The sequence below is a fragment of the Empidonax traillii genome, unplaced genomic scaffold (assembly GCF_003031625.1).
Source record: "Empidonax traillii isolate 1590-97213 ecotype Southwest subspecies unplaced genomic scaffold, ASM303162v1 scaffold230:size732421, whole genome shotgun sequence".
NCBI lineage: Eukaryota > Metazoa > Chordata > Aves > Passeriformes > Tyrannidae > Empidonax > Empidonax traillii.
In genome coordinates this window covers 496,054-519,673 of record NW_020955423.1, presented here as the reverse complement: position 1 = coordinate 519,673, position 23,620 = coordinate 496,054, and the positions used below count along the sequence as shown (strand labels likewise).

The window sequence follows — 23,620 nt, the reverse complement described above, 5'->3', positions numbered from 1 at the left end:
CACAAAAAGCTGCCCAAATGACCCAGATAACTCCCTGAATCACAAACCATTACCAAAAAGTGCAGGGTGGCTGTTTTTATGGACCTGTGAATAGCAGGATGCACATTCTTGTTTTCCACCCACCGCTGGACTAGAAATCTCAGCTCCCAATTTAAACCTGTGAATGGACAGGACGAACTCTGCTGGCCCTGTTTTCATATTTTGCAGCCCTCTGGTTTTACCCACAGATCTGATGTCGTGCAACCACATTCCTGGAAGACATTTCCCTACTTCCAAGTCCATTTTCTTTCTCATATCCCCCACAAGTTCCAGCCTCAGCAAAGCCAAATATCCTCACTGTACCCTCTCAATCATCCTGCTCTGGTGTGTTTTCCAGGACAAAGAAGAGGATCTCTTGCACACCCTGTGAAACCTCCAGCACTTCCACACACGTGAAAAGGTTTGTGTTCCAGCCCCAGGACACAACCCAGTTCTCAGCACACCAAGCAGCAAGAGCTGAACATGAAACCTTTCCAGCTGCACTTGTGCGCCTTGCGTAACGTCCCGGGATTCAAGAACGCCGTGGAAAAAGACCAACACACATAAACTGAGGGGTGGAAACAGCTCAAGGAGGCATGAAACTGCAATTCCCTGGAAGCCTGTCCGTGAGCTGAGCGTAAATTATTCGTGCTCCTGTTGAAGCAGCTTTTATCTGTGAGTTGATAAAGTCAGCCTTGCTTATCGTCGCTAACGCGTCACGTCCCTCACCGCAGCTTGAGTCATTTGCTGGTGGCACCTCAAACCAGCCAATTTGGGCTTTATGGATCCTGTGACATCAGAGACCAACTGCTGAGATGCTGTGCTGGTCAGCAGGGCTGGTTCTGTCAGACAGTTTCCCCCCCCCCAAATAATGCTGAGCTGTAGAAAACCTTTCACCACATCTCACTGAGTTTTCCATCAGTTCCATTTCAGAGGGGAAGAAGTTGTTTTAACTTTTTACTTCTAAGTGATGAGCCAAGCCAGGAATCAGAAGAGTCATAAATCTCATTCTCACTCCTGTCTGGAAGCTGGTAATTGGTGCAAGACAAACAAAGTAAACGAGCTGTTCAGGTAAGTGCTCCTGCTGAAAATGCACCAGGAAGTGCTTTTTCCAGCTGAGCATGAAGGTTAAAAACACAACAAATGCAAGACAAGATTAAGAGTGAAGTCCAAAGTGAGAAGCCTGTAAGAGCACCACTCCATAAATCCCTGTTAGTACCTAAAGAGGGCAGGGATTTGACTCTGAGGGGCCTGAGGGGCCACCTGAACAGGCAAGACAAAATGTGCAGAGCCTTCCTTTGCCCCTCCACCAGGACAGCGGGAATCCTGAGGGCAGCCTGGAGCTGGAAAGTCTCGGAAGGAAACTCTTTGCTTCCAGCAAGATGAATAATACACCTGTTCCCTACTTGTGAGCAAACACTATGAGGGAATAATTAGATCCTATCTGACCTGAAACCCACATGCCCATTACTGTGGTATTTTTCCACCTACTACAGGTGAAACAGAAGATGGGCTGGACCTGGAAGGGGAGGGGTGGAGTGGCAGCACAAGATGCTGATTTATAAAGCACTGGCAAACAGTGCTCTTTCTCCACAGGCTTTGGACAAGGAACTCGTCCTGCCTGGAGGATGCCAAGGAGGGAGCAGGATTCCAGCTAACACCTGCTGGCCATCTGAGAGGGACCTACCACCTCCTGCACTCCAGCTGCTCTGAGCCACTTCACCTCCAGCTGGGCTTTGCCTTTTCATCCAGAGACTTTTTCACTCCATCAGGAAAGGAATAAATTCACCAAGATGGTAAAGGTGAGTACAGGTGCAAGGGATTGCCCCTCCTGCATTTGTGTTTCTTCTTGAGAAATAGCATTAATTTAAGTTTTAATATGCCAGTGTAAACCATAAGTACAAGCTAAGAGAAAAACTGAATTAATACCTGACACTGGTGGGTGTGATCAGTTTGGAGAGGGGACAATTCTAGGACTGGCTGGTTTGATAATCCACAGGTTCATGAGCACTTGCAAATACCAAACTCTAAGATTTTATGAAAATGTGCAGGTTAAAGGTTAAACATAGATCATGCACACAAGTGATCAAGAGATTCTACTAACTTCATTAATTTTCTTTATTATCCTCCTCCAACTGCTAAGCTCTCACAGTAGAGAGCTGCTTTCATTCTCTCCTGGTCTCTCTCCTTTATAGGGATTTGAAAAGCTGAACAGATTTTTGGGTGGGATAGTTAAAGAGAGGAGAAGGAGGAGAAGGGGGAAGGTGAAGAAAAAAATCCCAATAGAGAAAGCAGACTGTGAATCTTCAGCATGGTAGAAAGAAATAGAACTTTTTCTAACAGACATGTCCTTTCTCTGGGATATTCATCACCAAGCTCAAGTGCTCTAAGAAAGGGATTTCAGCCTTTCAAATCCCCAAACTGCCCCCCAGCTCTTTGCTTTTCCCTTCCTCAAGACATGATGCCAAGACTTGAATATTCCACTAGTTATAGGACAGCTGAGGGTAAGATGCCAATTTTGAGTTCAGAACAGTATTAAGTAATAAGATGTCCCAATTATTATTTTTTTTTTCTTGCTATTTCCATTACTTGAGCTCTCTGCTTTGACTCTCCTGACCCTCTGGTGTTTAATCCATAAGGAAGCCTCTGGAATGGGGTCACCCAATAGTCCTTCCAAGGCCTGGCATGTAGTTTACAAGATAATTAGGAACTGGAACGTTATGATTACAGGAGCTGCTAAATCAGTGGCACAGGAAGTTTGCCCTTCAGACCACAGTGTTGACTTAAATTAGGAAACAGCACAACCCCCAAGTTATCCCTGAAAGCAAAACATTATCTGAGGTTTAGCAGCATCCCCAGGTCAGCAGCTTCCTGGCAAAAATAAGGGAATATTTTGCTAACTCCCTGTTGGTTCTGAGCTCTGTGTGAGGAGGAGCAGACTGACCTCTCCTTGGCTTTCAGGTGGTGCTTGCCTCATCTCTCACTTGTGATTGAGTGTAAATATAAATATGTCAATGTTAATTTTAATTAGAAAAGTAACCCTTTAAGTTATGTATCTATAAAGCCCCAGGAACAAGCAAGTTCTCGACGAATAAATTTTCCCTCCCCTTTCCTGTTACAAACCTTTTGCTTTTCCACCCATCTCTTCTTGGAGCTGATAAATGACTGAATGGTTTTCACTGGCAGTGGTGGCAGCCTGGGCAGCGTTTCCACGCTGGGTGTTAGACAATAAGCTGCTAAAAGGGTTGCACATCCCTAAAGGAATCTCTGTAATTTCCATTTGGTGAAGTCCTGCCCATGATCACTGCAACACGCACTGGGTGGATCTCAGGGTAAGACAGGAACTAACACTTTGAGCTGCCAGGAGAAAGGGACAGCTGTAATCTGTAGGTCATCTACAAGAAGTAGATTTGTCAGAGTTTGACTTTTTGTTTGTGGTCTTCCACAGAAAAGGTCTGATGTTTACTCAGTTGAGATCTACGGGACAAAAGATCTCCATAAAATGGAGATTGAAGATGAAGATGAGAAGAACAAAGACTTAAAAGGCAACAAGAAAAAAAAGAAGACAGAGGAACTTAAGAAAGAGCTGGACCTGGTGAGTGTTGCTGAGCTCCCATTACACCTGTCACTGAAATCCAGGGAATGAGCATCTTAAAGAGCTGCACTGAAAATCCTGACACGGGGAAGGATTGGCTTCCTCACACCCCTGGAGTGAGCCAGGAAAGTGTTGGGCGAGATTAATGCCTAAAATGAAAGAAGGATTCTGGTTTAATTAAGCCACCAGTAGTACAGAACATTATCTCCCCAAAAGGGAGCTATTCCCCAGATGGAATAACTGTCATCAGTATTTCCTGACAACTGCCTCTTGCACAGGGAGCCAGGAAACACAGGGAAGGGCACAGACATTTCCAAAAGCATGTCCCAGCTTCAAGCCCAGGGTTTTCCCCCCATCTAACAGCATTGTCCTCCAAGGACAGTGCACTAAGCTCAAGAAATCTGTATTTTCCCTCTGGCTTGCTCCCGACCTGCTGGCTGCTCTTGGAAATGTTGCTTCCTCTCCATACATTCCAGTTTCCCAATCTGGAACATGAGGGTAATTATACTGACCTCTTTTTGGAATTGCTTTGAGAGCAGCTTGGAGGAGAGGCTTTTTACAGGCTGGATGGTATCTCAGAGGGAAAGGACCCCCAGAACGGGCCACTGGTTCTGTGATTCTGAGATCAGTTCACCCACCACCTTTCCAAGGTCTGCCCAGTACCAGCTAAACAGTCCCCAGGCCATTTTAGCTTTGCCACCAGGGGATGTAACATCACCCTCCTGTTTCTAAAGAGAAACCAAAGCACAGACAAGTTAATTGACTCATCCAAGTGCCCATGAATCACCCTGTGAAAACAACTGTGAGATCTCTCAAATTCTTGGCTTCTAAATCTCAGCTCAGCACAGGATATAATTAGGCCAATGATACCACAGAGGTGTCACTGCAGGCAAAGGAGAAGAGCTTTGAGATTTCCCTCTCCCACACCCTTTTTAACTGTGGTTAAAACCTGTTGCCTCTTTCTACAAGACTGTGGTGGATAATTTCACATACCCTGCCTTGGCAATCCAGGGCAGAGATTGTTGTCACACGTACTCTGCCACTGCCTGTGCTGCTGATCCCTGTACCACACAAACAGGAATTATTTATCCAAAAGAAGCACAGACACTTCAGGCAGGCAGGCAGGATTGCCATGAGCACACCACCCTGTTCTTGTGACAGATTTGCTGGGGGAGGGAGCTATTTACAAAAGTACTCTGCAAATCAAAAGAAAATATCATCTTCCAGTGGAAGATACTTTGCTTACCAGTGTGCAGATTGACTATTAGTGAAAGTGGAGTGTCATATAAACAACTGGATCCGTGGTCCCAGAATCTTGAGCATTCTCCAGATGTCAAAATTCAAATTTCAGCAGCCTGACATTCTGCTCACTCCCATTTTCTCTCTCTTTTGGAACTCAGGATGACCACAAACTCAGCATCTCGGACCTGGAGAAGAAGTATGGTACAAGCATCAACAAAGTAAGTCCATGGGCCAGCATTATGGAACTGCCTGAATCAGCTGCCTCTGGGCTCCCCAAAGCTTCCAGAAGCAGCAGGAAACCATTAATAGATATTTTGTGGGTGCCTACATCCATGCTCCCAGTAAATCCTAAACCAGCGAGTCCACGTGCAGCACTGGCCTGGATTTAAAGTGGAGTTTCCCTCAAGTCTGAAAAAGGCTGATCTACTGTTTTGGAATCAAAATCCCTGCACAAAACGTGGCCTCAGGGTTTGCACCGGGAGCTCAGCTTTTCTAAAGCTTTTATCTGATATTTTTGATTTCACTGCAATTCATTTCTCACTGGCAGTGCCTGTAACAACTTACAGCAAAAGTCTGCAATGGGATGACTTGGTTTTCGGAGGAAACATTACATTTCAGAAATTGTACACCTGAGTCCCAGAAAAGGATTTCAAGAAACCCCTGAGCTACAAACATCTTGTGGAAATACAGAAACAGCAGCAAAATAACCAATGTGGTTTTTTTCCCCGGCTTTCCATGCACTTAGTCCAGGTGTACCTGATTTATAACCACCAGAATTAAAACTCCTAATGGGCATGGCCTCAGATTCAGTGCTCTAGTAAAGAAATATCTGGGTTTTTTTTAGAGCAGACAACTAGTAGCAGCCACTTTGAAATCAGAAAGTTTGGAAATCAAGGTTTGCAGGTTACGGCAGCTGATTTTTGACACAAAAATCAATTAAAGAAACAGCAGCCTGTGGATTTTGTTCCGAGACAAAACAAAGTGTTTGGTTTTTTTTTTTTCCCCCTCTGGCTTTGTGTTAAACATGTCATTTCCTTCTGCAGGGTCTCTCCAGTGCCAGAGCAGCAGAGGTTCTGGCTCGGGATGGCCCCAACGCCCTCACTCCTCCCAAAGCCACTCCCGAAATTGTCAAGTTCCTCAAGCAGATGGTGGGAGGGTTTTCCATCCTCCTGTGGATAGGGGCTGTCTTCTCCTGGATTTCTTTTGGCATCCAGCTTGCCCAGGGAGCTGAATCACCCTTTGACAATGTAAGTAGATGAATAACCACAAAGTGAGTATTTGACCCTGTGACAATCTTAAGTAATTTAAATACTACACAGTTACTCAGTAACTCCAAGGAGGCCTCTTATTCTTGCAGGACTCTCCCTCTCCGACTGAACACTTCTGATAAAACCTCAAATACCTGACATACCACTTCTGTCCAGAGAGAGCCTATGCAAAGGTTTTATAACCACTGGGCGTAATAGCAACACTTGAGTACTCACAAGAGCAATAATAAAGTCCACAAAGAACTCCAGACGGAGTCTTTGACTGATTCCCTTATGAGTTACGCTCTGTTGGAAGCATAATTTGTTTGGGCTTGTGTCAGGCACAGTTTAGAGAAGGCTTTTAGAGACATGGGAACCTTGCTAATGAAAAAAACTAAAAAAAACTTTATCACTTGCAAGGCAACACTTGAAAGCTCTTTTCTTAAAATGCCTTTTCAACTGACCAACACCTCAGTTTTAAAGTCTGCTGAAGCAACACAGAACTATGATTTATTCCAGCAGAGGAACTGCTGAAGACTTGTCCTGAATTAACTGGATTATGCCTTCTGTTGATTAGCTCTACCTCGGAGTGGTCCTGGCACTAGTTGTCATCCTCACTGGAATCTTTGCCTACTATCAAGAAGCCAAAAGCACGAACATCATGGCCAGCTTCAGCAAGATGATCCCCCAGGTGAGAACCACCAGTGACCTTCAACTGAGGTGAAAGTTCATCCTTGAAGTGGCAGGAGCACAGCGAGCCCAACCTGAACACAGCTCGTGGCAGGACGTGCAGAGGGTGATTTTTGTCACACTTGTGTCTTTCAGCAAGCTCTTGTCATCAGAGATTCAGAGAAGAAGGAGCTGCCAGCAGACCAGCTGGTGGTTGGAGACATCGTGGAGATCAAGGGCGGAGACAGGATCCCAGCGGACATTCGCCTCATCTCCTCTCAGGGCTGCAAGGTAAACTGGGCTTGGAAGGGCACGGGGAAAGGGGGGAAAAGAGGGTTTAGAGGCTTGGATTACACAGAAAGAATTACCCTCTTGGGTAAGAGGACCTATTAGAGCGCTAATAGATAGAATCTGGTTAGAGAGCAAAAGCTGTGCTGTGCTGCTCAGCTCATCTAGGACTAACATCTCCACTCCCTGAACATCAAAAGAAGCCATTAGGTCCATATCATGTTCTTTGCAGGACAGAGGCAGATACACCAATACATCATTAAGAGTCTCCACTGACCTGGGGAAGAAGGTTTTCAAACCATGTTTTCTTTCAGCCTTCTACTGAAAATCCCTCTGACAGACACACAGCACTGAGTGAACTGAATTCCCACAGAAATAATCTCTGTCAGTGTCAACAGAACTCAGAGAAGAGGAACTGAGGGATTTTTGGGGCCCTGCCGCTGGTTATTAAACATGCTGCCACCTTGCCATCTGGGCCAGGCATCACTGTGTGTTACTAACCTTAATATGGGCATGTCTCCATTTCATTAAAGGTGGACAATTCTTCACTCACAGGGGAATCAGAGCCACAGTCCCGCTCCTGTGACTTCACCCACGAGAACCCCTTGGAGACCAAGAACATCGCCTTCTACTCCACCACCTGTGTGGAAGGTGGGTACAGACACAAGAGCCTCCAGGAAGGCTCCTGCTAAATCACTGAAGCAATTCTGCTGCAAGGAACTCCAGGGGGGGGTTTAATTGCTCACAAGAAACTCTTGTCCCAAGCAGAATAATAACTTATAAATATAAATAAAACCTTAAGCACTGGAATGGTCACAGTATCAACCAGCAGGGTTTTTGCCTGAACAGATCTCCTGCTTTTTCGTGCAACAATCAATTAACTGTGGTTTCCTTGCGGGTTTTCCATCAAGAATCCTTTGGAATATCAAGCTGCAGATGCCTCTAAGAACCTGTCTGGCCTGGGGCTGACTGCTTTCCCTGTCTCTGCAGGCACTGCCACTGGCATTGTCATCAACACTGGGGACCGCACCATCATCGGCCGCATCGCCTCGCTCGCCTCGGGCGTCGGCAACGAGAAAACCCCCATCGCCATCGAGATCGAGCACTTTGTGTACCTGGTGGCAGGAGTGGCCGTCTCCATCGGGGTGCTCTTCTTCATTATCTCTGTCTCCATGAGGTACAAGATTCTGGACTCCATCATCTTCCTCATCGGCATCATCGTGGCCAACGTGCCCGAGGGACTGCTGGCCACGGTGACGGTGAGTCCGGGCTCGGATTGCCGCTCCAGTTCTTGTCTGAGTTGTGTCTGAAGGAGGGGGTGGGGTTTTTTTCCCCCATGGAGCTGAAAGGATAAACACTTCCTTTGGGAATTATGGCATGACTGAGTCATTAGTCTCAAAACCAACCATCCAGTTTGAAATGAGGTTCTTCAAGGACCGCTCTGCCTCAGTCGCTGACCAGCAGAATGACACGACTCATTTCCCCACAGCCTGTTCCCGTTTGGAAAGGAGGACACTGTACCCTAAAAGATGCATGAAAACTCCACTTACTAACACATCTGTGGCACCACTGAAATCCCTGACTGAGGAGCAGCACTGCTAAGCACTGGTAGCTCTAAAGCACCAGCAGTAGTGCAACAGTGAAGAGAATCGTTTCAGGATTCGTTAAGTTGGTGACCAGGATCTCCCCCCCTTGTAGGTTCTTCCAGCTAAAACAGCCTGTTAACTGACAAGACATTTCTATCAGCAGGCAAGCAGGTTCCTCTCAGCATTTAAATGCACTTGTGCTGGTTACAGCTAAACCTCAGGTTTTAATAAAAAGAGAGGGAAAAAAAAAAAAGCACTGTAGTCAATCAAAAGCAAAAAAGGTTCTCTTCCAAAAACAAAACCCACAACAAATCCCAGGAGTATGTAACCTCACTAGCCCTCTCTGATCATCCCTCACTAACAGCTGGACTTCTTTGCTCCTGCCAGGTGAGCCTGTCCCTGACAGCCAAGCGCATGGCCAAGAAGAACTGCTTGGTGAAGAACTTGGAAGCTGTGGAAACTCTGGGTTCTACCTCCATCATCTGCTCTGACAAGACAGGGACCCTCACCCAGAACAGGATGACTGTGGCTCACCTCTGGTTTGACAATCAGATCTACTCAGCAGACACCAGCGAAGACCAAACAAGTAAATGTGGCGATGGGGGATGTGGGAAGGGGCAGCTCCTTGGATCAGACCTGGGATGTTCACACCTACTGGCTGCCAGACTGGTGCCAGTGGGAATGTCTTCTGTAGTTAAATTAGACATGTCCTTCCACACTGATGTTCGAAGTCCCTTCTTAGACATGTAGAGATGTGAAAATAAGAATTAATATTTGAACTCCACCCACAGGATAGTCTGGAGGAGGTTCTACTCCAGAGCCTTCTGCCAACAGTACATTTAGGAGGGAAATGAACAGAGAAACATCATCTAAACACCTTCAGCAGCACTGTTACCTGAGGGATGGGAAAGTTTGGGCCAAAATGTTTTTCTGTAAAAGAACCTGTCGAAAGAGGGATTTTATTCTGAAAATACAGCAGTTCTGTTGTTAAGCTTCTACCTCTATCCCATAATGGGCTAAAGGGTGCAATGACCCCATAACTTGCTAAAGGGTGCCATGTGTGTTTTTCTTCTCTCAGCCCAGTCCTTTGATCAAACCTCTCCATCGTGGACAGCGTTATCCAAAATTGTGACCCTCTGCAACCGGGCGGAATTCCGGCCAGGCCAGGAGAACCTCCCCATAATGAAGGTAGTGCCCTCTTCACACCAGCTTGTTTCCCTTCCTTTGAGAGGACAATTCATTCTGCTCAGCTTTAGAAATCTCTAAGTTCCTACTATTACTGCTGTACACTCACAAAACATTTAACACAGGGGAAAAACCCACACACACAGCCAAGGGTGTGGAATCACAGAATCACAGAGTATCCTGAACTGGAAGGGATTCACAAGTCCAGCTCCTGGCCCTGCACAGGATATCCCCAAGAATCCATGTCTGGCAGTATTGTCCAAACACAGCTGTGCCTGTGAGGGAAAAGGCAACACGAGCAGCAAGAATCTCTACACTAATAATTACTATGCTATTAATTTAATATAGCAAAGGCAAACATGCCTTAATGAATGTCTTCACACTTGACTGCTCGAAGGTAGTAAATTCCAGTGACCACACTGCCAGAACACAGCCCTGATTTCTGCTGTTTACTCATCCATGCCTTCCAGAATTTAATTTGGATTTGTGCCTCAATTAGGTCACCAAGAACTGTGTTCCAAAGGTTGACCACACAAATCTGCTTCCCAGAATCAAACACCAATTTCCTCTGGGCTGTAGCTCAGCTCTCACCCCAAGACAAGACATTCCAAATTTTTACTGTCATAATTTTCCGGGACAGCTTGAAGATTCATTGTAGATTTGTTGCTGCTAAAGCAGAAAACGTGTTATTGAATCATGGAAGTGCAAAAGTACTACAAGAGCTTTTGTAAACTCTTTCTTCTTTTGTGCACACAGAGAGTTGTGGTGGGAGATGCCTCTGAAACAGCTCTGCTGAAGTTTTCTGAAGTAATTTTGGGCGATGTCATGGATATCAGAGCACGGAACAGGAAAGTGGCTGAAATTCCTTTCAACTCTACCAACAAATTCCAGGTGTGTTTCGTTTTTGGAATTCATTTTATGCCAGACTGTTCCCAACTTGAACCATTTCTATCACTGGGTCTGCAATGCAACTATTTTGCGACCTGAAAGTCTTAATGCAGTAACTCAGTGATACAGGAAACTTAAGTTACAGCAAGTATAACACATAAGACATCCTCGTGGAAGAGAACATTGCTTCCATGCAAAACCAGAAGCAAAAAAAAAAAAAAAAAAAGCACCACTGATGCTCTTTCAACCCATTTCCCATTTGTGGCACACAGCTCTCCATCCACGAGACTGATGACCCCTGTGACAAGCGCTTCCTGCTGGTGATGAAAGGGGCCCCGGAGAGGATTCTGGAGAGGTGCAGCACCATCATGATCAATGGCAAGGAGGAGCCGCTGGACAGCGAGAAGGCAGAAGCTTTCCAAACAGCCTACATGGAGCTGGGGGGCATGGGGGAGAGAGTGCTGGGTGAGTCCAGCCTGAGAGCTGCAGGGAAATAGGATTTAAAGTCTTGGTGCATCCAGCATGGCTGGGAGAATGGTTGAATGCACTGGAGGCAAGAGCAAAGCCTGATGTTATGGAGCAAACTCTCCCGCTTATCCCACTGGGCATCACGTCAACCCGGCTTTCTTTTCAGGTTTCTGCCACTTGTACCTGCCTGAAAACGAGTTTCCAGACACCTACCAGTTTGACACCGACTCCATGAACTTCCCAACCTCCAACCTGTGCTTTGTTGGGCTCTTATCCATGATTGACCCACCCCGTTCCACGGTGCCGGACGCCGTCTCCAAATGCCGCAGCGCTGGGATCAAGGTAGGGGTTTTACAGGGAGAACCACGGTGATCCCACAGAAACACTCAGGAAAATATAAACTCTTAAGAACTTCCACCACGTTGCCATGAAGTATCTTTCCACCAGGGCTACACTTGCTAAGAACCTTTACCCACAGGAATCACAAATCTCAAAACTGTCCAAGTCGAACGTGAAACAATAATGATTCCCCTAATTTCACTCCTAGGGGATCCAGAAGTAAACTTTCAGCTCCAAGCAGAGGTGAAAAACCTATCCAAATAAAGGAAAATAATCTTTGGAATTGCACATCTCAGATGAGATGAATCCCAAGCCTGATGAAATTTTCCTGTAGCCTGAAGACAGATCTGGCAACTTTTCTTCAAGAAAAACAAGAAAAGGCTGTGTCTTATCTGTCAGGAGATCTCAGTCACAAGGATTCATTTTAAGATGCAATATTCTAAGGAGCTCTCACCATTGAACATACCTAATATAGATCCTTACATAAAGGCTTCTTTATTCTGCATTATTCTCACCTTGCTGCCTGTGACAAGTTCTTCCTTCACAGCCCTGATAAAACAGCCTCACTGCACAGCTTTCCGACCCTAAACTGTTTCCTGGTCTTGCAGCAGTAGCTATTCCACCTTATCTCCCTCCAGCCAGGGCATATTTGTTTGTTCCTCACTCCCAGTGCTTGTCCCTTGCCCAGGTTATCATGGTCACTGGTGACCATCCCATCACGGCCAAGGCCATCGCCAAGAGCGTGGGCATCATTTCAGCCACCAGTGAGACCGTGGAGGACATTGCCAAGCGCCTCAACATTCCTGTGGAGCAGGTCAACAGGAGGTAAGAGCAAACAGAGCACGGGGAATGCCTGTGGGCTCATTTAACTCCCTTGGAGAGCCCAGTCCTACACCCTCCTGCTTTCTGCTTTTCTGTTCCATGACACGTTCCCAGTTAGGTCCATCCAACGTGCCATGCCTACCCAAACATCTCCTTGGCTCTCATCTTTGCTGCCCTCTTTAAAATGCATTTTCTGCTGCTCAGGAGGAAGCTTCAATGACTCCCCTCTGTATCCAGGTAACTGTAATTCACTCCACATTTCTGCAGCGCCTTTCATTCAACACCTGCTGATTAACAACGAACTGATGCCGAAATTACCTCAATTTGCTGCTTCCCCACTACCCAGCTGCATTTACATGCTTTCCACGGAGTGCACTATTTTTATCCCAGTTTTTCTAATTTGAAAAATTCACTCAGCTCTCCCCATGGCTCTTGCAGGGAAGCCACAGCAGCGGTGGTTAATGGGATGGAGCTGAAGGACATGAACTCGGAGCAGCTGGATGAAATCCTGTGCAACCACTCCGAGATAGTCTTTGCTCGGACATCGCCCCAGCAGAAGCTGATTATAGTCGAGGGCTGCCAGAGGCAGGTGAGTAAGAGGTGGGGAAGGTCCCACTAGGATATGGCTCCATGCCCTCCAGGAGCTTTCCCCAGATATCAGCCCAGGGGTGAGAGGGTGGAAGGCAATTCCCAGTGCTCCCTGAGCTCTGTTTATACTCCTTTCACCGAGCTGGAACATTATCTAACAGATTGCCATCGACACTGCCTGGACACCATCCAAGCCACTCAGATCCCCGTTACACACTCTGAACTCCTGCTGACAAAATGAGCTTTCCCTGGGCTTCACTGGCTTGGAGCTGTACCCAGGGTCTGGATTTTGGCTGTAACTCCCACAAGCAGCTGTGCTGCACATAAAACCTCCTGGGCAGAGACTGCACTGCCTGGGAAGCTGCCTCTCCTGGGGGATCCTTTCAAACCCAGATAAAAAGCAACTGTGCTGCCACATCCTCTCATCTCCCGTGGCCATTTAGACCTGCTGCCCACGGGGATGTTCAGGAGTGAGGTGGTTTAGTGGTGGACGTGGCAGTGCTGGGTTAACAGGTTGGACTTGGTGAGCTCGAAGCTCTAAAAGGATTTATGGTTCTAAAGGTATGAACCCCACAAACCTTCACAGCAAGATTTTATGCACGACCAAGCCTTATCTCTGTTGCTTTCCAAGACTGTAAATCAACCCACAGACAGCAGGATTTAAAGACAGTTTGTCCCATCCACGGGCAATAATATTATGTAAAGGAGTGTGGAGTGCAGCCAGCACAGGAGGCAGAGAAGTGACTCCTACAGAGCTCTCTGAAAGATGCAAATTGCCATCAAAAGATCCCCCCCTCAGAAATGCCATCTTCCAGGTAGATGCTGTGAATCAAAGCCACATGAGTGCTGTCCCTGGACTTAGTAGAGAAGACATGGCACAAGACATTATTTCAGCTTTGTAGTTATGCCAGCACTAAGCTTTCCAATCAGCATTATTGGGTTTAAGCCTGAACTGCTTTCAGGAGAGTAAAAAAAAAAAAAAAAAAGTATACGAAAAAAAGGGATGAAATGGAAAGATTTTATTTTTTTGAATGGTCCCTGTTTGGCACATGGTGGGTAAATGTGCTCTGCACTGCTCAGACACCCACACTCCTGGGAGATTTAAAGGATGGAAAGGAACACCCTCCCCCCTCAACTCAGTCTCCATGCTATGTTTAGTGCTTAGAGCTTATAAGCCCTTCTGTACATGGCATTATTTATAGGTAGTGACACTGAGCTAAATCCCCCCAGGGACAGGACACTCAGCATTTCTATTAATCACTTTGTCAGGCTTTTTCCCACTTGGAACACCCTGTGTTGCACCAAACCACAAACTCCTGCATCAGCTAGAGCAGGACCTTTAGCTGCAGGATAGTTCCATGGGAAGATAACAAAGAACCTGAGTGGGATAAGCAGAGTTTTCCATCTTTTGGATAACTAGAGCAATTCTAGCTTAGGCTGATGATGGCCAGAAGCTGTTGGGATCGGATGGGAACGGGCTCTAAGTCAGCAGTTACATAATTTACAATTAAGATGAAATCTGGCAGATTCTGTAGACACTTCACAAAAAAAAACCCACAAAACAAAACAAAACAACATGCTCTGGCATGTTGTGTCAATCAAATCTCACACAAATGACAGAGGTGAACCTGTGTCTGCTCATACAGGGATAGACCATCCACCTACCATCCCTCTGACCCCTGGCTGCTTTCTGGGGGTACAAAGAGGATTCACAACTTCTTACCAGCACCTTTTTCCTAGAGGTGTAAAGAGTGTGCTGAGAGCAGCCTGTCCTTAGGAGCAAATAACACCCATCTCCTCACCAACCCACACCTGCATCCTTTTGTGTGTTCCAGGGAGCAGTCGTTGCCGTGACTGGAGATGGAGTCAATGACTCCCCCGCCCTGAAAAAAGCAGATATTGGAATTGCTATGGGCATTGCTGGCTCTGATGCAGCTAAAAATGCAGCTGATATGGTTCTGCTGGATGATAACTTTGCTTCCATTGTGACAGGAGTGGAAGAAGGTAAAAAAATAATGTTGCTATCCACTTTCTGAGCTGAGAGCTGCTGTCACACAGCACTGGCCAGGCCTCCTGATCCTTCCCTCCCCACCCTGCACTCACCTCCTCCTTTTTTCTTTCCGGATTTGGAAATGTAATTTTGATAGCTGGCAAAATTGGGAATTAATTCCACTTATAGACATGAAAATCATCCCCTCTCTCACACAGCATTGATTTGCTACTGCTGTTTGATCAAATTCTGGACAAAACCACTTCCCACCTTGCTCCCATGAGTTTGGAGCCTCACAAGTTGTTTTCTCTACGTTTTCAGTCTGTTACTTGCTCTCACTTCACACCTAGGACAGTTCCACCCACTCCACTCTCACCATAAAGGTTCTGGGGTTTCCATTAAAACTACAGCACGTTGTGGAATGGGACTTTTTCCCCTCAAACTTTCTCATTGAAAGAGAGTTTTCATTACACCTGAATTTTCTGGAGGCTCTAAGGGAAGGTAGGTTAACAGTTAAAAAAAACCCAAGCAACCAACCAACAAAACCCACAAAAATAACCTGTAAAATGCATGAGGAAACATTTGAGGAAAGTCAACATAAGTACTAAACATTTTCACTTAGTAAAGTTAAAAATGGAACTTTTTTTTTTCTTTTTTTTTCTCCTCCAGGCCGCCTGATCTTTGACAACCTGAAGAAAACCATTGCCTACACCCTGACCAAGAACATTGCTGAGCTCTGCCCCTTCCTCATCTACATCATTGCCAGCATCCCGATGCCCATTGGCACCATCACCATCCTGTTCATTGACCTGGGCACAGACATTGTGAGTTGGGGGTGTTTTAAGTCATTTGCTGCTGGAATATCCAGTGAGAGGGGCTGGGTGCAAAGGGAATGCAGAACAAAGGAAGATTTTGCTGCCTTACCCTGCAGCTGAGTAAGAAGGGAGCGAAAGAGGAAGTTAAAAGCAGCCAGGGATAGAGAAAGATGAGTAGAAAACAACAACTACCTGCAGAGGGGGAGCAGGAAGCAAAGCCTTTCTGGTCTGTGCTGACAAGAACAATTAGAAGCGAGCAAACAGCAGTGTGCTTCCATCAAGAGATCACAGAAATCACTGCAGTCACTGCAGGGGATGAACACCAGACATTTCACCAGAGCCAAGGAATCTGAAAGGCCTTCTAATGTTTTTCACATTCTCCAGCTTTTTCTGTTGTCATCTGATCACCAGATCTAGGGAATAGTCTCAGACTTCCCTCAAACCCTTGAAACACGGGGAGGGAACACCCCAAAGATCCTTCTCCCCTTTGCTCTGTGTATCCTGACAAGGCAGCACCTGCGAACAGATACACCTGAAAACTGCAACTTTGCTGATAAACACCCAAAAAAAAAAACCAGGCCAGTGCTGCCCCCAGGGCCCTGATGGGTTGTTTGTGTTGCAGATCCCCTCCGTGGCACTGGCCTACGAGAAAGCTGAGAGCGACATCATGAACAGGAGACCCCGGAACAAGAGGAAAGACCGGCTGGTGAACGAGCAGCTGGCTGTGTACTCCTACCTGCAGATCGGTAGGTTGGCCTCCCAAACACTGCCTTGCATCAGCAAAGCAAGACAGAGTCAAGCTGATCCACTTTTTAAAAAAAAAATGGAAAGCTGAAACTCGACTCCCCCCTCTGCAAATTTACCGACTCTCTTCTATTATTCAACGCTACAACGGGGTTTTATCTACAGGGAGCAAGAAACTCGGAGCACCAAAAGCTCCAAAACCACTTGTAGACTCATGGCATGCCCCCCAGTGCTCCTTCATTTGGTTCTTCCTCATGGTGCCCCTTTGATTTTGCAGGTATCATGCAGTCAGTGGGAGCCTTTGTGACCTATTTCACCGTCTATGCTGAGCAAGGTTTCCTCCCTTCCACCTTGCTGGGCGTGAGAGTCAACTGGGAAAGCAATGGCATCAATGACTTTGAGGATTCCTATGGGCAGCAATGGGTAAGGAAGCACTGAAAATTCCTTGCCCTGCCCCTCCTTAAAAATTCTATGCTCTCCTCCAAAATAAAGAAAGCAAAAGGAGGTTTAAATGCAAATATAATTAGTTGCCATGCAATGTTCCTTCAGGATACACTCTTCAGAGCTTCCTGCCACCCAGCTTCTATTCAGCCTCCCTTCTTTCATTCATTCTTCTACAATTTGCCCACTTTCTCATTCAGAGCCTCTGGAGAGGCACCTTCCTCTCTGGACTTTACGTTTAAGCCCACCCAAATCAATCAGAAGCATCCTCTCTCTCAGCCCTGCTTCTGAACAGCACCCCTGCCAAGTCCTTTGCAGTCTCTGCCTCCCCCTTTCCCTCCTCACTCCCCCTCACTCATCCTGCAGAAATCACAAGACAGAAGCCACTGATAAATGAACACAAACACCTCCTCACACCCAGCTCATGCTGCAGCCTCGTGACTCGGGCCCAGGACCTGTTGCAGCAGAACTGGCCCAAATCTGATCACTGTGGGTCTAAATCTGGAACAGCTCTGCATTCACACCTCGGCAACCGAAATCAATCCCACTCTCGAGGTTTGCAGCCGCCTGCACGAGATGGGAGTGTCTGGTATAATAACACTCTCTGATTTCTCCTTCCCTTTGCAGACCAAATACCAGAGGACCTACCTGCAGTGGACAGGCTACACGGCCTTCTTTGTGAGCATCACCATTCAACAAGTTGCTGATCTGATCATCAGGAAAACACGGAGAAATTCCATTTTCCGCCAGGGCCTTTTCAGGTGAGTTTTGCAGGTTTGACTCTTTTGGAACCCCAGAATGGGTTGGAAGGGATCTTAAAGATCATCCAGTTCTTCTCCCTCGCCACCTTCCACCAGCCCAGGTTGCTCCAACATCCAACCTGGCCTTGGGACACTTCCAGGGATCCAGGGGCAGCCACAGCAACCTGTGCCAGGGCCTCCCCACCCTCATAGTGAGGAATTCTTTCCTAATATCTAATCTAAACCTATGTCTCGAGTTATCCTACAGCTCATTTCAGAAGCAGGTCAGCTCAGTGATTTGACCCACTCACATTCAGCCTTTGCACAAAGACCAAGTCTGGCCTCGAGCAACCACAAATCTCAGACAAACATTTTACTACTCCTCCCCTCACCCCCCTTTCCTGCTCCAGGAGAGGGGTTTTCATTTAAAGCAGGACATTGTATTCATTATTCTGAGAATGCATAAGCTTTAAACTAACTCTCCATTCATTAAAATGTCCCCTATTAAAAAATAAAAAAAAAAAAAAAGGGAGTTTCCTTTCCAGATTATTTTCTCAACTCCTTTATGTAGTTATCAACAGATAGCATGTTTGGAGCTCTCTGAGATAACTCCAGGCTCCAGAAGGGGAGATACCAGCTGGCCACCCTCTGCACCCTTCAATCCCACGGGAGCCAGAGAATTCCAAATATCTGCTGGCACTGAGGCCACCCAGAAAAGCTGACATTCACCCCGAGCACTCGCGATAGGAGAGCGATTGATTTGTTCTCCATCCGTTATCTGCAGGGACAGAGCCCACGCCTATGTGCCCTTCCTTACAGCAACACCTGAGTCACGCTGGGCACGCTCCCAGTGCCCCAGCCAGCAGCAGTGTGTGCATCCCAAAGCTTGCTGCCAGCTGGGAATGCTGCCAGGGGGGAAGCAGGAGCACGTGCAGTGCTGCGGAGCCCACCCTGTGCCCGCAGTGCCCACCTGGGGCAGGGGCAGAGGGGTGTGACTCTTCCCTCTTTGCTCTTCCCTGCAGGAACAAGGTCATCTGGGTGGGTATATTTTCCCAGATAGGAATTGCTACGGTTCTCACCTACGGCCTTGGACATGTTACAGCCCTGAATTTCACCCCTCTCAGGTGAGTTTTTGGTGCTGCTGAACTGCCCCTTGCCCTCCCCATGCAAACACACAGAGGGAGCAGGGTGCCCATGCAGCACCACTCAGGGGTAAATATTGGGGAACATCCATTAGGAAGAGCAAAATGGGCTATTTCTTAAGCAAAAAGGACATTATTATCATCATAATTTTCATGTTATTCCATCTAAACAGATGACTCTCAGATCTGCTCCATTTTTCTGCCATTTTCAGAGGCTGTAAATACCACCAGGCAATGTTTCCTTCTGGATAGGATCTGGAACAGATTAATTCAGTAACTACTTAAGACTGGGAGGCTTTATGGGCACATTTAAGTGCTTAGTTAAGACAAAGGAAAGAGGCCCAAAAGTCCAGATTCTCTTTTAGTGACGTCAAGCAGCACAGAGACCCCAGAACGGCAGCTGGGTGGTTGTTAATGCCTCTGACTGAGCCCCTCTTCCCACCCTGCCAGGTTCCAGTACTGGTTTGTGGCTGTGCCCTTTGCCATCTTGATCTGGGTCTATGATGAAATCCGTAAGCTGCTCATCAGGAGGTACCCAGGAAGTAAGTACAGGATTCTTCCAGTTTAATATTTTGATTTAATGTGCCTTTTCCTACCCTTTCACTCACAGGTGGCTCCTTAAAAAGGAACCACTTGTTGCCAATGATCACTTCGCCTTTCTGAGGGAAAAAGAACTGATTATTTTTTTCTCCTCTCCCTTCTCCTCCTGCAGGTTGGTGGGACAAGAACATGTATTATTGAAACAGTCCTTACCAAAGGTTTTCTTCCTCCTCCCTGGAGAGATTCGTCCCCCCCTGACTCAGCCTCTGCTGCTTTCAAAGTCCTGTCTGTGCAATACCAAGCATGGATTTGCCCCACGATGGGGTGAAGAGATTTCATGAATTTAATGAAGAAATAAGGACTTTAGAGGCTGATGAATTACCTCCCACCGTACTGTAAAGCCAAGACTTGTCTGGAAATTGAAATACTACCTGTTTTTGTTACGACTACGATTTCCCCTCGGTCAAAGATGAAGCTGGAGAGCACTCTGAGAGGAAAACACACATAAAGGACAAAAAAACAAAGACAGGAATTCCATGTAACCCAAGGCATTAATTTGCACTGAAGGTGTTGTTTGCTGGTTTTGTTCTGGTGGAACTGAATTCCGAGCGAGTGCATACACAGACCTGTATTCCCTTACCGAGGGTAAAAGTGATGTATAGGACTAATTTGATAATAAAACTTTTTCCAGAAAACTCTTCTCCACCTTATTTTCTTATAAAGACTGAGAAAAACTGAGTGGAACAGGGAAGGACCTGCCAGGTCACAGGGGAAAGAGGTGCCCCCCCTTGGTTTATTTTGCCCCCATTTACAGCCCAACATACTCGAAATCCTTGTCTTGACAAATTTGTCTTGAAAATCAAGGCACAAAGCAGAAGATTTGGACACTTTGAGAGCCCAAATTCCATGCTCCCTTCCCAAAGGTGACAATCTCCAAGGCAAAATAATCCTTGGGATGGATTAGTTGAGAACAATTAAAGCTCTCTTTGAAACCAAGTCTTGAATAGGGTCATTTCAGCAGGAACCAGGAGGTCCCACCTCTTGTTTAGACCAGGGCTCGACCAGTTTTAAAGCAAATGACAGATGATAGGTATTAAATTTCACATTTAAATACAAGTCTAGACAAGCTTTAGGGAAGAAAGAAGGGCAGAAAAAGAGAACTGTTGCATCAAACAGCAAGAGGGATTGCCAATGAGGGAGAAACCAAGCTGAGGGAGGGGAAGGAGAGGAGTGTTTTCCAAGCTAAAGCTGCCTGTCCAAAAGTCCACACCCTTCTGTTAGAAGCTACTTTGCATTTTGTGACCTCCCTTCCTCAAAACTCCTCACCTTAATACCTGGCTGGGCACTGCACTGGGTATCAACTATACTGGGTATCAACAGAGGGACGTGAAGAAGAGGAATTGCCAAGGAAGAAGGAAGAGGGACAGAAAACGAGCCTGGAAACAATGGGTGAGTCCAAATTCCAGATAAATGTGTTGCTTATCACTGGCAGTGCAATCCTGGAGCACGCCAACAACAGCAGGAGCGGTGCCAAGCTGACTCATTCCAACACCTTGGCACCTGCCAAGAGCCAGCACTGATTTGTTTTGTCTTCTGTTTAAAAGCCAGCAAAGATACGAGGAGAAATTCCACGGGTGAGCAACATGACCTGCTTTCCAGCATCTCCAGACTGGCCAAAATATCTGTTCAAATAAGAGACAAGAGGAAAGAAAGGGGAAAGGCTCGATGTGAGGGGGCAGTTACTGCACAGAACCAGGAAGGAATATAATAGCTATGGTTGTTTTACTTCAAAAAAACAAAATATATTTTATTGAAACAACTTACAGAAAAAAATGACTGGATAGGCTGTAGAGAATGTACAAGAATATATAAGATTAAAAGCACAGTACAAAACCACCTCTGGAGCAAAGAGTCTGTTTTCTCCCACTGGCTGAAGACCAAATCTACAACAAATTCTTACAAAAAGAACTTTGTCTCGTGGTGCTGTAACTCCTGACAGTTATCACCTCATAAACACAACCCTAGGGAGGACGGGGAGAGTTTTCCCTCCCAGCCCTGCCAGCTGGAGTGCAGTTTGTTCCTGGATGAGCCCAGCACCCCTGACTGCAGTCACAGACAACACACCACAGTCCTGCCAGTGCAAACCAAACCCACACTCAGGATAGTTTCTGATTATATCCACAGGTTCTCAGGATCTCACAGCACAGCATATAAAAGATTGACAAACCCACAGGGCCACAGGAGAGGAGTTTCCCAGCGTTCCAAGGCCAAGTGGCAGCGTTACAGCTGTAACACTGGGACCTGATCTGGCTGCTTCTTTACATTTCTAGGAACGTTCTTTTGCCATCTCACAGACTATTCAGTCTCTGTCTGACAACTGCAGCCTCCCCACTATCAGAGGGAACTTTGCTCTGGGGTGGAAGAAGAGTCAAACAAAGAAACGGGAAGGAACAAAGCAACACAGGCTGGAGAAAAACTCAGCAGCAGGGGAGAAAAAAAAGAGAAGTTCTGAGAGGAAAACTTAAAAGATGGATGTGATCCATCCATTTTGGCATCAACATATGGTCCTGAGAGAGGAGCAAAAGAATTCTGCTCTTCTGTCATAGCAGTGTCTGAAAGCCACCAAATGTCTGTACCCACATCCTCTCTGTGCAGGAGTGAGCGGGGAGGAACAGCAGCACCACATTTCCCACCTGTATAATCATTTTAGGGGGGGGGGGAAAGCAATGTAGAAGATCAGTGACAGAATAAAAACCAATCCCAAACCAATAAAACAAACAAACAAACAAAAAAAGCAAAACTAAACAATTAAAAACAAATAAACGAACAAAAAATAACTAAAGGGGGATGATGATCTGGGGCAAACACATCGAACCCTGCAAATGATTCTGAAATAGTCTGCTCTCATACCTGTAGAGTCAGTTTTGCTTCTAACAAGAACTGCCAACAAATGCTCCTTTGTGTTTCCAGTGTTGCTTAGTCACAGCTCTCCTCAGGGGCTGAGATTAGTCTGTGTGCACCCTGTCAGCTCTGTAGTCTGTGACTCCATCACACCAGCATTCCTCTGAGAGACAAGATGTTCCCTGCAATCTGTTTTACCATATCAATGCCTGAGCAGAAAGTTCAAATCAAAGCAGCTGAAAAGAGAAGTGAAAAAATCAGAATATTGACATAATTTTCCACGAGGGCAAAGCCTGCGAACGCCTGAAGACAAGAGCCACTGTTTCTAAATCTCAGAGCCTTCCCAGTATTACAAAAGAAAAACAGACAAACAGGCCACAGGCATGGAAAGAATGAATCCTGCATTTGCTCGTGGCGTTGGTGTTGGTTTGAACCAGCAAACCTGGGAATTGCTGCACAGCACAGGGCAGGTCATTGCATGAGGGCAGTGCAGGGACCTCCCAGCCCAGTGTCACCATCCTCTGTTGACATCCCAGGCATGAGGGTTTGGGATCTGATGCAAGAAGAGTGTGGAACTAAACACAGGCCTCTCTTAACCCCCTGAACTCCGAGAGCACTGCAGTGTTCACAAGGAGAAGGTGGCACAATCCAACCGCAAACTTCAGCAACTCAAACACACCCAGAAGCATCTTCCCTCCAGTCTCATGACCAGTTTATAAGCAGCAGCCTCACACATCAGTTCTTACACTTAGTGCTGTATCATTTATTCCCTTGAATCTGCTTTGTCTTTGTCTTTGAGCAGGTTAAAGGATGTTCACCATGGCAACTTCGTCTCCTCGTGGCTCCCAAATTAAAAATGTTATTGGGATTCAGTTAAATTCCAGATCTGGGCAGCATACACTATAACCCACACTCTGAAAAACTGAGCTGGCAAACTCCTTATAATATAGCTGGGAAGGAAGATAATTTGCTTTCCTGGTCAGGTCTCTGCACAGCTTTTTCACTCAGCTTTGCACAGCCTGTATCACACAGAGCCTCCAACCTTGTGTAGGTTTATTGTTACTCCATGCACAGCCTCTTTATTATTATTATTACCATTTGAGGGGTGAGAAAACATGCAGGAACAAATGAATCACGAGAAATACTTCTGTGCTGGATGCTGGAACAAAAAGAAAATGCTATTCCTCCACTGAGTTCTTTCTTGTAAATGCCCTGAGTCAATTGTGCAGCCTCAGCAGGAACAAACACTGCCCTCAGTCTCAGTAACTTGTTATTAAGACATGCAATGGAGAGCAGCAGATTTTGAACTGTGAGATAACAGACCTTCAAATAGGCTGTTTCTTTTTTTTTTTTCGCTACAGCTCCACTAAAA

General features: G+C 46.2%; 1 protein-coding gene across 1 annotated transcript; it reads left to right on the top strand.

The window, feature by feature from the left end:
• The first annotated feature begins 1,608 nt into the window (after window positions 1–1,608).
• Window positions 1,609–20,042, top strand: ATP12A (ATPase H+/K+ transporting non-gastric alpha2 subunit). The gene is made up of 23 exons (XM_027888068.1): window positions 1,609–1,820; window positions 3,467–3,613; window positions 5,014–5,073; window positions 5,899–6,102; window positions 6,680–6,793; window positions 6,928–7,062; window positions 7,593–7,710; window positions 8,050–8,318; window positions 9,033–9,231; window positions 9,724–9,833; window positions 10,587–10,721; window positions 10,991–11,183; window positions 11,353–11,528; window positions 12,214–12,350; window positions 12,786–12,936; window positions 14,771–14,939; window positions 15,595–15,749; window positions 16,363–16,486; window positions 16,762–16,907; window positions 17,553–17,686; window positions 18,688–18,789; window positions 19,258–19,349; window positions 19,520–20,042. Exons 1-23 carry the CDS (start codon window positions 1,812–1,814, stop codon window positions 19,546–19,548), a joined length of 3,108 nt encoding a protein of 1,035 aa, XP_027743869.1. The 5' UTR covers window positions 1,609–1,811; the 3' UTR covers window positions 19,549–20,042.
• The last annotated feature ends 3,578 nt before the right edge of the window (window positions 20,043–23,620 follow it).

Bases quoted from the DNA above. Each gene is read 5' to 3' on its own strand.
- ATP12A (XM_027888068.1), top strand. The intron at 6,794-6,927 runs GTGAGAACCACC...TGTGTCTTTCAG, and splicing joins TCAGCAAGATGATCCCCCAG to CAAGCTCTTGTCATCAGAGA. The intron at 11,529-12,213 runs GTAGGGGTTTTA...TCCCTTGCCCAG, and splicing joins GCCGCAGCGCTGGGATCAAG to GTTATCATGGTCACTGGTGA.